General features: G+C 52.6%; 5 protein-coding genes across 5 annotated transcripts; 3 read left to right on the top strand and 2 right to left on the bottom strand.

Annotated features, from left to right (window-relative positions):
- Positions 1 to 391: 391 nt before the first annotated feature.
- GT037_007052 (methylmalonate-semialdehyde dehydrogenase) lies at positions 392 to 2,261 on the top strand (the record flags this gene model as incomplete). The annotated part of the gene is made up of 4 exons (XM_038932099.1): positions 392 to 1,046; positions 1,098 to 1,741; positions 1,793 to 2,032; positions 2,085 to 2,261. The coding sequence occupies 4 exons, from the start codon at positions 392 to 394 to the stop codon at positions 2,259 to 2,261; spliced, it is 1,716 nt and encodes a 571-aa protein (XP_038785571.1).
- A 1,206-nt stretch (positions 2,262 to 3,467) lies between these two features.
- On the top strand, positions 3,468 to 4,646 carry GT037_007051 (uncharacterized protein; the record flags this gene model as incomplete). Its single annotated transcript, XM_038932098.1, has 3 exons — positions 3,468 to 3,657; positions 3,711 to 3,788; positions 3,844 to 4,646. 3 exons carry the CDS (start codon positions 3,468 to 3,470, stop codon positions 4,644 to 4,646), a joined length of 1,071 nt encoding a protein of 356 aa, XP_038785570.1.
- Positions 4,647 to 5,166: 520 nt separating this feature from the next.
- Positions 5,167 to 5,588, bottom strand: GT037_007050 (vacuolar atpase assembly integral membrane protein vma21; the record flags this gene model as incomplete). Its single annotated transcript, XM_038932097.1, has 3 exons — positions 5,167 to 5,300; positions 5,350 to 5,441; positions 5,491 to 5,588. The coding sequence occupies 3 exons, from the start codon at positions 5,586 to 5,588 to the stop codon at positions 5,167 to 5,169; spliced, it is 324 nt and encodes a 107-aa protein (XP_038785569.1).
- A 442-nt stretch (positions 5,589 to 6,030) lies between these two features.
- Positions 6,031 to 9,570, top strand: GT037_007049 (snf2 family helicase atpase; the record flags this gene model as incomplete). Its single annotated transcript, XM_038932096.1, has 1 exon — positions 6,031 to 9,570. One exon carries the CDS (start codon positions 6,031 to 6,033, stop codon positions 9,568 to 9,570), a length of 3,540 nt encoding a protein of 1,179 aa, XP_038785568.1.
- Positions 9,571 to 10,295: 725 nt separating this feature from the next.
- Positions 10,296 to 12,161, bottom strand: GT037_007048 (amino acid transporter; the record flags this gene model as incomplete). The annotated part of the gene is made up of 4 exons (XM_038932095.1): positions 10,296 to 10,527; positions 10,581 to 10,751; positions 10,799 to 11,720; positions 11,849 to 12,161. 4 exons carry the CDS (start codon positions 12,159 to 12,161, stop codon positions 10,296 to 10,298), a joined length of 1,638 nt encoding a protein of 545 aa, XP_038785567.1.
- Between the last annotated feature and the right edge of the window lie 670 nt (positions 12,162 to 12,831).

Below are 12,831 nucleotides of genomic sequence, written 5' to 3'. Positions count from 1 at the left end.
GGTACAGGATGGGAGTATAAGAATACACTCAGTTTGATCAACAAGCCTTTTACGTGCCAACATGTATATGAGCTAATCCAGATGGAGTATATACGTGATAACCGGACATAGGAGAAGTGGCCATACAAACGCCGTACACGCCGCCGCGGATGAGGGCGTTGTGGATAAGCCTTCGATATCCATAGACCTCGGGAGGGGGAGTGGGGCCCAGCTCCAAAGCTCCGGCAACAGCTCCCAAAAGGCAGCTCGGAATCGCTTTCCCTTAACAGCCGCAAGCGACGTGGACTCTTCTCTAATCTCGTTCAATTTCCATGTCTTGATTACCCAGAGAACTTGTCCAACTTCAATTGCGTCTTGCGTTGCTCCGCACACCCGGCAATTGACTTGCACCATGTTCTCCCGCACAGCGCTCGCACGCCTCCCAAGACTGACCGCCCGCTCGTCTCTTCCTCGCGCAGCTCCTCTATGTGCCAGAATGTCGTCGCCAGTCAACCAAAGTAAAGTTGCCGCACGGCGGCTGCACGCCACTGCCCAGCACCTGAAGCCAGCATCGTCTGCAGCGACTGAGTCGTACCCCATGAACCACGAGCCAATTCAATCGCCTGCAGACACACAAAACTTTGTCGACAACAAGTTCGTGGCTTCAAAAGCGACACAATGGATTGATCTGCATGATCCTGCGACCAACAATCTGGTGACACGCGTGCCCCAGAGCACAGATGAGGAGCTCAAGGCCGCCGTGGACAGCGCTGAGAAAGCATTCAAGCCATGGAAGGAGACTAGCTTGCTTCACAGGCAGCAGATCTTGTTCAAATACACACACTTGATCCGCGAGAACTGGGATCGGTTGGCTGCTAGCATTACATTGGAACAGGGCAAGACATTTGCGGATGCACGTGGTGATGTGCTCCGTGGGTTACAGGTTGCTGAGACTGCCTGCGGTATCACGACACAGATGACTGGCGAAGTCCTCGAGGTCGCCAAGGACATGGAGACACGCAGCTACAGAGAGCCATTGGGCGTTGTGGCTGCCATATGCCCATTCAGTGAGTACACGACTGGCGGTAGATGAGGTTTGTACTAATGTGCTACAACAGACTTCCCTGCCATGATTCCCCTCTGGACCATCCCCATCGCCGCTGTTACCGGTAACACTGTCGTTATCAAGCCCTCGGAACGCGACCCAGGTGCTTGCATGATACTTGCAGAGCTTGCTGAGAAAGCTGGCTTCCCTCCGGGCGTCATCAACATTGTACATGGTGCGGCTAAGACGGTTGATTTCATCATCGACGAACCTCGCATCAAGGCGATTAGCTTCGTCGGTAGCAACAAGGCTGGAGAGTACATCTACTCGCGCGCCTCGGCTCAAGGCAAGCGTGTTCAGGCCAACTTGGGTGCGAAGAACCACGCTGCTGTCCTTCCCGACTGCAACAAGAACCATGCGTTGAACGCTATTGCCGGAGCCGCCTTTGGTGCTGCTGGTCAGCGATGCATGGCTCTAAGCACTCTAGTTATGATCGGTGAGACCAAGGACTGGGTCCCTGAAATCGCTGAGCGCGCAAAAGAACTCTCCATGAACGGTGGCTTTGAGGAGGGTGCGGATCTTGGGCCTGTTATCAGCCCACAGTCAAAGAAAAGGATTGAAGATCTCATTGCGAGCGCCGAGGAGGAGGGTGCAACTATCCTCCTTGATGGACGTGGTCAAAAGCCCCCGTCCGACAAGTACGCCAACGGCAACTGGGTAAGTCTGTTGAAAGTGTGATGCTGACATTGCACTGACAGTACTTTGTAGGTTGGTCCTACTATCATCGCCAATGTCAAGCCGCATATGAAGTGCTACACTGAGGAGATTTTTGGCCCTGTCCTTGTCTGCCTGAACGTCGAGACCATCGACGAAGCTATTGACATGATTAATGCCAACGAGTACGGTAACGGTACCGCCATCTTCACTCGCTCGGGTGCGACCGCTGGCCGCTTCCAGCGTGAGATTGAGGCCGGTCAGGTGGGTATCAACGTGCCCATTCCTGTACCTGTAAGTTTCTCTTGAATCAGCACCATTAGGCACACACACTGATACTAGCCAGCTCCCCATGTTCTCCTTCACTGGTAACAAGAAGTCGGTTGCGGGCGGTGGCGCAAACACGTTTTACGGCAAGCCTGGTCTACAATTCTACACACAACAGAAGACTGTGACAAGTCTGTGGAGGAGTGAGGATGCTGTCGCGACGAAGGCGTCGGTCAACATGCCTACACACAGCTAGATGACAGGACAGAGAGAAATGAATTAGCGAATGTCATGGAACACCAAAAACCAAGTCGGAATCATGAATGAATGAAGCATGTCAGCACGTGAGGGCCATGTTTGATGAGTCTCAACCGGGACGAAATGTCGGTCAAAACCCGCCGTGTGGCTTGGAACAGGGTTCCGAACAACGGGCAATGACAGTAGCCACATACCCGCGCATCACCCATGTCATAATGATGTTTGCATTCGAGGTGGCACTTGTATAGATGCAGATCTCTAACATGTCTTGAGTGGTATTTTACGCGTTTCGAAAGCGGCAGAATGCAGGCTTGCCAATGCGATTTCATGCAGCATCCGGTTATACGGCTAGTCTTGTAGCTAGTGTACCGGACCTAGCATTCGTGGGAAGCTGTACTTGGTGCGAGATGCAGAACGAGTATTAAATGTAAGCAGATGCGGTGCAGTCGTAGGCAGACTGTGCAGTGCTGTTAGTCGACAGGTGGCTGTGTGAAGTGTTTGGGATGCAGCAGAGTGTTGTGTTGTGTTGTGTTGTGTTGTGGTTGGAGATGATGGGGATGGCTGGCGCTGGCGGGGAGCTAGACCGCATAGAACAGCAAGACTATTGAAGCTGTCTAAATTTGCTAATGCTAACGGGAGGTGCTTGGATACGAGGGCGTTTGGTGGCGAGGTAGGCTGTGCAGCAACATGGAGCTGTCGACGTCCTGGCAGGTCAATTGACGTGTGAAGCGGGTGGTGAAGGGTGGGAAACAGATGGCATATGCACAGCAGCAGAGAGGGCGATAAGAGATAGGCTTGCACCGTGTCCTGGCAGGTCTCCAGCTTGCGCGTTTCAGAAGTCGTGCATGGGCTAAGAGTCCAATCGGGATGCACAGCCCGCGCCGTTGATGACGAAGAGTGCCCAACGTGAAAGAGGCCACCGCGCGTCGAGCTGCGCACTCGAGCTTATTCCATTCCAAGCCGCTCAACTCTCCGTCTCACTCCACATCTTCATCACTTGCATCGTCACTGCATTCTTGACCCTACCTGTTTGCTTTTGCGACGTCGCGCCCGTCGTCTCAGCTATTCATTGCAGTACCCACGCTGCGCGCTACGTGCACATCGCGCTCCCACCAAGCTCCGCAATACCCGCTCACCAGCCTCGTTGGCCGTAGCTTGTTAGACTCTCCGCAGAAAAAACTGGGTATCGTCCGACGCTGTGACAATGGAGCAAGCGACACAGCAGCAATCGCGCCCGCGCGGTCTCAGCTTTCATAGTAACAAGAGCAACAAGAGCCGCGACAACGCAACCCCCAAGAGCCCGTCCAAGACCAAGCACGAAAGAAAGGCCAGCGACCACTACGACCCAAACTCAAAGGCGAACCCCAACGCCGCCATGAATGAGCAGCAGCCCAGTAGGTCATGCTTATCGCCGCCCTCACATGCACTCTGCTAACCGCCTGCCCAGTCGCTGAGGCCCTCACCAAGCCCACCCTCGCCTCTCTGCGCTCCTTCCAGCATACCGACACGGCCGGTAACCCCATTGGTAAGTTGTCCTCTCCCCGTTGTATGCCATGCCATCGTCGTCTAATCCTCCTCAGCCGATCCCGATCTCTCCAACCCCACACGTTCGCGATGGGAGCGCCCGCTCGACACAATCCGCTCATTCGAGGCTGCCATTGATGGCGAATACAGACGACGCGCCCAATCAATGCGCGCCGACCAGACTGATGTCATGAGCGGCTACGGAAGCCGACGGAGCAGCTATTACGGCGGCGGCGGCGGCGGCGGATACAATGACCAGAACCGCTTCTCGACCGCCAGCGGCTACTTTCCCCAGAGGCAAACCCAGCGTGACAGCTACGCCGATGGCTATGGGCAGGGTGGACCTGTGGGCGGACCACCGCGGTTGCGATATGGCAACCGCATGCAGTCTGACCCGGGATGGAACACGAGACAAAGTCAGCAAGGTGTTTATCCCATGAACGGCTACCAACAGTCGCGCGACACAGTAAACACCAACGGCTCGAATGGAAGCCACAGCGACGGCCTATACTCAAACGACCCAAGCAATAGCGAGAACAGTTCCATTGAAAGAGGCATCCCCGTGCAACCACCACAACAAGATATGGGCTCACAATACGGATTTAATGGATTCGGAAGAGGCCCCATTATGGAGGAGTATGCACAGGGGCCACCACCGCCAGCCCACGGCATGCCTTCACAAAACAGCATGGCACCACCACCTCCCAAACATGCCACGCAGGCAGCACCAATCAAACTCGGCGGCGGCAGTGGGCCACCGGCCACGGAGAACACGAGGCCGGCCATGCTGTCTAAGAAGAGCAGCGATGCAGGCGACAAGCGCAAGAGCTGGTTCAAGAGGCGATTCAGCAAAGAGTAGACCTTGAAGTTGAAGTCCAAGTGGAAGAAATACACCGGCTAGCTTCTAGGATGCGGGCTTGCCATGATGATGAATGAATGTCTTCACCATGGGCTCTGGAGTCTGGTCGAACCACTGTTACGCCACCCTGCGTGTACAGCATGATGGCGTTTCTACGGCGTTCTAGGGATGCGGGAAGGGTATATACCGCGATTGTCACTCCTTGTAGGTTTGAAAGGTGCCGCTACAGTAGAAGCTCGCTCTTTGAGCGGCTGGTAATGTGGTAATCATAATGGTTTGATGAGCAACATTGATATTTTCATCTGATTGTGGTGATGCCGTGATGATCTCATACTAGATCTCCTATTGTATTTCCATAACAAGGAGCTTGTTTTCATGAGTCGTGACAAAGAAGCTTGTGTGTATCTTTAGAGTAGATTTTGGTACTCATAGTACAACTCGCAAGAACGAGCTTCTTGTAATGGCTTCTCCTAGCACGCATTGCAACATTGCAACCCCGGTTTCCATGCACTAGCAAGAATCACAACTTCTTCTTGGACTTTTCCGCTTCCTCCCGCATCTCTTCCTGGTCATCCTTGAATGCCATGACAACGTATGCGATTAAGACAACATTTGCCATGAGTGCTGCCAAACCACCCGCCCATGTTGCGTTACCTAGAGAAAGTCAATACGTCCTATTTCACAACATACATGAACAACTCACCGTGGAAGACAAAGTTGACAGTGAAGAAGTACGTGCCGATAGGCAGCGTGATCATGGCAAAGGTGAAACTCATCAACTTCCAGATGACCGATCTGTGGTTCTTGTAAGTCGCAGTACTAGTCTCTACTAAAGGCGACTCACGATGGCACCGCTGGAGAGGTGTTGGACGGCTCGGGAGCGCCCTTCCCATCGTAGTCTAGAGACGACTTCTCCTCGTTGACAATGCGTCTGGTCGTCATTTTTCTAGTCGTTGATGTGTCGTGGTGTTCTGTCTGTGAGTGACTGACAGGGCCCTGCCTGAGCCGAATCGAGTAACGTAATTGAACAGGCTCAGGGCAGGGGAGGTCCAAGCTCAAGAATCTCTCAACGCGTAAAGTGGTTCTCGGAACGCGTGAATTGTTTTTGGTCATGCCCGTCACAAGGCAAACCCTTCTTTCCCTCCCTGCGCTCCGGAGACCAGGTGTTTTAGTCTGTACGGCTACGCCCTCTGCTTTGTTCAGTACCCTTCGCCTTTGTTTGTTCGCCTGAGCCATTGTTTTCTGCGTCTTCCTTTGCTCTGCTCTACTACTTGTGCGAACGAGGCGGCAAAAGTCGATTGCGATACCACCATCACCACCACCACCACCACCACCATCACGTCCGCCGTTCAGCTCGACCGCCTGCCATAGTTACTGCTACAAAATGTACCGCCGCGATCCCATACTTTCGTCTTCACCGCCGCCAGTCGCATCGCGCGCTTCTCCCCACAGCGACGAGGACCGAGACACCTACGTCACGCAGCCTACGCAAATCCTCGGGGAGCGTTCTCCCTTCTTTGCGGCGCCGTCTGATAGCACGCAACCCACGCTTATAGTTACACCACGCGCCCACCCAGTCCAGCCCGCGGCTTCCTCGTCGCAATTACAAGTCCCGCGTTCCTCGCCCGCCCCTCAGCGTTCCTCGCCGCCTGTTATGTCGCCTTCGCAGTCGCAACGCCCATACGGGGGCTACAGCAACCCAATGGCACCCCCAGGCACAGGCTTCTTCCCTCCGCAGGCCGTTCGCAAGCCAGTCGTCGACTTGACCTCGGACGATCCACCTGTGGAGCGCGACCCGGACGAGGACGAGTCGGAATACAGGAGCAACATACCCTTGTCCAAGATTGAGATGTCCATGACATCGCGGATTGAAGAGACACCACAGAAGCCGACCTGGGATCTGTCTAGTTTCAAATACGGCAGCGATCAATCGCGTAAACGGTCGGCAGAACAATACGGTTCGGGTACGCCACCCAAGCGACAGAAGCCTATGCAGCAAGGAGGCCCTTCGCGCGCTATACCTATAGACTTGACGGAAGAGAAGGAAATGACCATGGAGGACATTCATGACTTGGGCATGTATGCCAAGGTCAATCGACTGAGGGCTATATACCCTAACCGCTCTGTCAAGCAGCTGCATGACGCTTTGACTAAGAGGAAGGGCAATTTCAACGATGCTTCCGAGTATTTGGCGGACCAAGAGTCCGAGGACGAGCTGCTCCGCTCCTCTCCTCCACCAGGAGTAGCCCGTAAGGTCTCAGCGCCAGTCGTGAAGAAGACAACACAACGCGGGTTGAAGCAGCCTGTGCAATCACTACAGAACAAGTACTCCAAGCTAGGTGCGACCCAGAACAGCCCAGTCAAGATTGATAGTCCTGAAAAGGAGCCACCGAAACAGAAGCGCCGACTCAAGAGCGGCAAGGATCGCAAGAAGGCCGTGTTCTCGCCCTCACCTGAGCCCACACCCCAACGACCACAACATCAGCCGAAGAAGGAAGCGCCGATTGTTGTCTCTTCCGATGAGGATGAGGGTATCGCTGCGGACCTTGTTGTGGATGATGACTCGGATGCAGGTGGTTCAGTGGTGGAAAATAACTTTGATGAGAGTGCCTTGTTGAATTTCTTCAACACTTGTACTCTGGAAGCCATGGTTGACTTGTCAAGCCACAAAGAAGATGACATCAAGGAGATTTTCAAGCAGCGTCCATTCACCTCTCTTGATGCTGTTCGCAAGGTCCATGTGGATCTCACGCCAGTGGAGAAGGGAAAAAAGAAGGCGCGCAAGCCACGCATAACGACTGGCCAACGCCTTGTGGAATCTACCGAGGGCATGTGGAATGCATACTCCACGATTGATTCCGTTGTTCAACAATGCGAAGCTCTAGGCAAGCCAATGGTTGCAGGCATGGCACGGTGGGGTATTGATATTTTTGGTGCTTCTACAGAAGACGGTGTTGAATTGACGAGTCTGGACGATAGTAGCGACACAAATTCTTCTCGTGACTCAGGCTACCATACCCCTCGGAGTGCCAATGGCAGCGATACCGAGTCTAGGAATATACGAAAGGCGGCTACTCGCACGAAACTCTTGACACAACCCGCGAATATGAACGAAGACACTGAACTCAAAGACTACCAGGTCGTAGGCCTCAACTGGCTGAATCTCCTATGGAAGACGAAAACATCGGGTATTCTGGCCGACGATATGGGTTTGGGAAAGACCTGCCAGATCATCGCATTCCTGTCACACCTTAAAGAGCAAGACGAGGGGAAGCCTGCGCTTATTGTCGTTCCTGGTTCGACATTGGAGAACTGGTGTCGTGAGTTTGAGCGCTTTTCCAAGACGATCAACTTTACGCCGTACTACGGATCACAGGCGGAGCGGTTCTCTCACCAAGAGAGCATTCTTCATAATATCAAGCAGAGGACGTGCGACGTGATCATTACGACGTACGATCTTACCTTCAGGAAGGAGGACCTGGCTTTCCTTAGAAAGTGCAGGCCCGAAATTTGCATCTTTGACGAAGGCCATATGCTTAAGAACGCGAACACGATCCGCTACAAGAGTCTGATGAAGATTCAAGCGACTTGCAGGATTTTGTTGACAGGAACTCCACTTCAAAATAGTCTCCAAGAGCTCATGTCAATCCTGGGTTTCCTGATGCCACAAGTATTCTATGGCGATCAACAGGAGGAGGTTCAGGAGATGTTGCAAATCTTATTCAAACACAAGGCCAAGACGATGGAGAGCGATTCACATAGCTCTTTGCTGTCTGCGCAGCGTATCCAACGCGCTCGTACAATGCTGACGCCTTTCATCCTTCGGCGAAAGAAGGTACAGGTGCTCAAGCACCTGCCGAAGAAGACTTCCCGCGTCGAGTATTGCGATCTTACCGATACACAGAGGACGCTCTACAACGAGCAACTGACCAAGCAGCGCAAGATCCTTGAAGACCGAGCGGCAGGCATACCCGTCAAGGACCACGCCAACGTCATGATGAAGCTCCGGCAAGCAGCCATACACCCCCTACTCTTCCGTCATCGATACAACAACGATAAGATTCGAAAGATGTCCAAAGCCTGCCTTAAGGAAGACATGTTTGCCGAAAGCAATCCAGACATCATCTACGAAGAACTAGAGCTGTATCAAGACTACCAATGCCACCAACTCGCCTCCAAGTATCGTGCTCTTAAGAAATATGAGCTCAAGGACCACGAATGGATGGACTCTGGCAAAGTTTCTGCACTGCTTGCTTTGTTGAAAAAGTACAAAGAAAACGGTGATCGTGCACTAGTTTTCTCCCAATTCACTTCGGTTATGGATATCCTCGGCTGGGTCTTTGACGATCACGACATTAATTTCATGCGCATGGATGGCTCTACCCCAATTCAAGAACGTCAGTCTCTCATGGACGTCTTCTACCAAGACGAATCCATCCAGCTTTTCATGATCAGCACTAAGAGCGGTGGGGCGGGCATCAACCTCGCCTGCGCCAACAAAGTCATCATCTTCGACTCGAGCTTCAATCCCCAGGATGATATCCAAGCAGAGAATCGTGCGCATCGTGTTGGTCAGACGAGAGAGGTCGAGGTGGTCAGACTAGTCACTAAGGGCACGGTCGAGGAGCAGATTTATGCGCTCGGTGTGAGTAAACTAGAATTGGACAAGATGGTTCAGGGTGAAGATACGGACGACGGGGCGAAGGGCAAGGGAAAGAAGAAGGACGATGCCGCGGCCACGGGTGGATTGAGCAAAGCGGAGGAAGCTGGTATTGAAGCCGTGGAGAGGATGATGATGGCGCAGCTCAATGCGCTGCCGGTTGATGATAAAGACAAGGTAGACCAAGGTGCGAGTGGCGAGGGGGATGTTAAAGAGCAGTTTCTGCACGGCTTGAAGAAGGCGGGGCTGGATGTCGCTGCCTGATCAAGTCTTCTAGGATCACGAAGGGGACGGGTTTTTGTTGGTACAAGTGGCAGAGGACTTGAAACCAAAGGCACTTTTGGTTGGACGTGGTTCTCTCTGTACTGTATAGTAAGGCATCCAGCGTTGGCGTTTACAAGTCGGGTTTTCCGCAAGTAGAGATTTCCAGCAGGGTGCAGGTCCGTTGTATACAGACGCATAGCACACCGCTTGATCTGCTATTTAGAAATGTATTCGATTTTTTTTTAGCATCGTCCATGTTGTTGTAAGGCGTGCGCAGTCACCTAACTGTCGAGAAATCTGGTTTCCAAGGTCCATCTTTGTATGACCTACAGCCATCAGAGATTGACGACGTCACGCGGCCAAGCGTGATTGGCGAGTTGCCCAGTGTAGTCCTCGTAATAGCAATTGCCCGCTTGGTGCCCTTATCACACAATCTTCGGATAACTCCCATGTTCAACAGCATATCGGGACTCTCAAAACATCTACAACGATGTAGAGAGTAGGCAAGGAGGCAATCAGGAACAGGCTGTGGCGCTCATCGTTGTCGCGCTAGCTGCTATCTGGGGTCAGTACGGGATGTTCTCCATACATAGTCGTAGCTGACATGAAATAGATCATAGCACGATAGCGACATAGGTCCATTTGCTCGAATTCTGCAAAACTCTTCTCTTGCGCCTCTCGCACAAGGCAACAGACGCATCATGTACCGACAGAGAAGCCTCTACTCAAGATTTGGTAATCTTTTCTGGCGCTTTTACATCCCCCAACGAGCTATCGCCATCCTTCCCATCTACCGACCCCTGTCCGACAACCACGGCCTCTTCTCGTCCGAGCATCATGTGCTCAATGTTTACCTTTGGTCCTTTAAACCATTTGTGCGCTGAAACGAACCACCATATCGTTACCAACAACATTGGGCCACCGTAGACAACACATGTCCAATTCATGTCTGCAACACTGCGAGTATGTTAGTCTTTTCGGGATAATACCAAGGTTCTGTTGGGCCTTACGTCAAGTCTGCTCCGGTTATGCTGGGGAAACATAGGATAGGTATCATAAGCAAGACGAACACGCATGCGACGCTGCCAATTGCGCTAGAGTACTTCCCTAGGTTCCAGGGACCCGGTCTGAAACGGTTCCCTACAAGAAAGACGCGGATGAAGATTGGTATAGTAAATGCGCTATCCGCTGTCAGCAGAGAAATCCTACTGTGATGACATAAACCTACACAAAAGCTGCAATAGCGCCAATCGAGAACAGCGCTCCAACTGCCAACTCTCCACCAAAGATGAGCAGCAGGCACAGTATACCGACTGCGCAGTTGAACCACACGGCGTTTGCAGGCGTTTGAGTATGTCGGTTGACTCTCTTCCAGTACTTACTCAGAGGGAAACAATCATCACGAGCATAGGCGAATGTGACTCGGCTTGCGGCAATCATACACCCTTGACCCATGCTGAACCCCGCGATGATGGTTAGGGCAAGGATGGCCAATGTCATCTTTTGCGACATACACTGCATCAGGTATGCGGCGAACGGCTGCCCAAGCTCCGAGTCAAGGACTAGGTCGATATCAACGACAGTGTATGCAACAACCAGCTGCAGGAACCAGCCAAATATACCCCCGGTGGCCGACGTTAGGACGATAGCGCGCGGAGAAGCGATGTTCGCATTAGAGCATTCTTCTGCAAGATGGAACGGTGAATCGTAGCCGGACATAGTCCAGATAACGCCGATAAAGGACATCAAAACTGAGATGCCGGCTGGAAAGGATGTTCCCTCATAGATCGTGCCCCAAACTTCGCTTGAAGGAGCAAAACGAGGAAGGCCACGTTCTGTGCGGTCTGTGCCGGCTGGTATCATGATGATGACGACAACGAGCGCGATGAAGTTGAATGTCGAACCAGCAGAATTGAATTGTGCGAGCCAGCGTGTCGGCATCGAGGAAAGAATGGCATGCAGTATCATGATAAAGACGGTTAGCAAGAACGTCTGATAGTCTGTGGGGACGTAAGATGGATCGTTGATACTAGCCGCCGCAAGTATCATGGCCGCAATTCCATAATTGACTGCTCGAACAGTCAACTCTTTGCCCGTAATCATCAACAAGGGATGACGGTTTTGTACTTGCCGGACGGTGCCGCTGTAATCTGAGCGAGCCAGTTACTCCAACCAGTGAGCCACGCAGCAAAAGGTCCCCAACCAGGTGGTGCTAGGACGGCAGAAGCATAATATAACCCTCCACTCGTCGGCATGCTACTGCACAGCTCCGCCATACTCATAGCCACACATTGAATTCCTATCATGGCTACGATCCAACCCCAGGTCATGCCAGCTGTCCCTGCATAGCCCATGCCATAATACAGTGTAGATGCGAAACTGGGCAGTAGACCCAGAACTGCGAAACTGACACAGAATGTGGTAAAGAGGGAAAATTCTCTCTTGAACTCGGATTTGTAACCAAGTGCCGCCAGAACCTCTTCATCCGGGTTCAAAGAATGCGTGGGATCGTAAGGTATGTCGCCGTCTGGAAGAACAGAAGTCACAGGTTCTTCCGCGACGGAGGGGTTCCGATGGTGAGAAGTCGTCATTGTTGCAAGGGAAAACGCATACGCGCGTTGTTGTCGTCGTCGCAGTCGCAGTCGAAGAACGCACCCGACTAATGAAAAGATCGCGACACGAACCGGTACACTAAAACTCTAGCAACGCGCAAAGTGCAGCAACTCATCTATATACGCCCATACCCTAGTCTGCATACCATTGTGCAGCAGGGTCGTAAGCGGGGTGTCCCTACACCAAGCGGGAGAGTACACGCGAAGCCATGCTGCAACACATGGGCAGCGGCCCAAAGCAGCGTCATAACCCATTAGTATGGGTGATAGGCGTTTGCGCGGCGAATGACGACGAGCGGGATGCTATCTCTTTATCAGTGCACGGTTCGGCGTCCGGCTAGACTACCCTAGACAGTAGGAGGTGTGGAGGAGATCGCGGGCCGGCAGGGGCACGCGAGCTCAAGACACATTGCGAAGAAGCTGTCTTTGATGACCCTAGGAGATCAGGCAACTGCATGTTCAATCGATAGCATCTTGTACCATGACACGGGCGTAAGAGTATCTGTTAAAATCGTAGGTGATGAAGACAAGCAGCTTGCTTGTGTTTGTGTTTGCGTTGACCAAGATTGGGGATCCACGGGTGCTCTGACGGAATCATTCCGATATCTAGCGCTAAGGTTTTCGTCCTACAACACTGCGATACGGCTGG

This window comes from Alternaria burnsii (genome assembly GCF_013036055.1).
Source record: "Alternaria burnsii strain CBS107.38 chromosome Unknown 731, whole genome shotgun sequence".
NCBI classification, from domain to species: Eukaryota; Fungi; Ascomycota; class Dothideomycetes; order Pleosporales; family Pleosporaceae; genus Alternaria; species Alternaria burnsii.
This window is presented reverse-complemented; position numbering and strand designations above follow the sequence as displayed.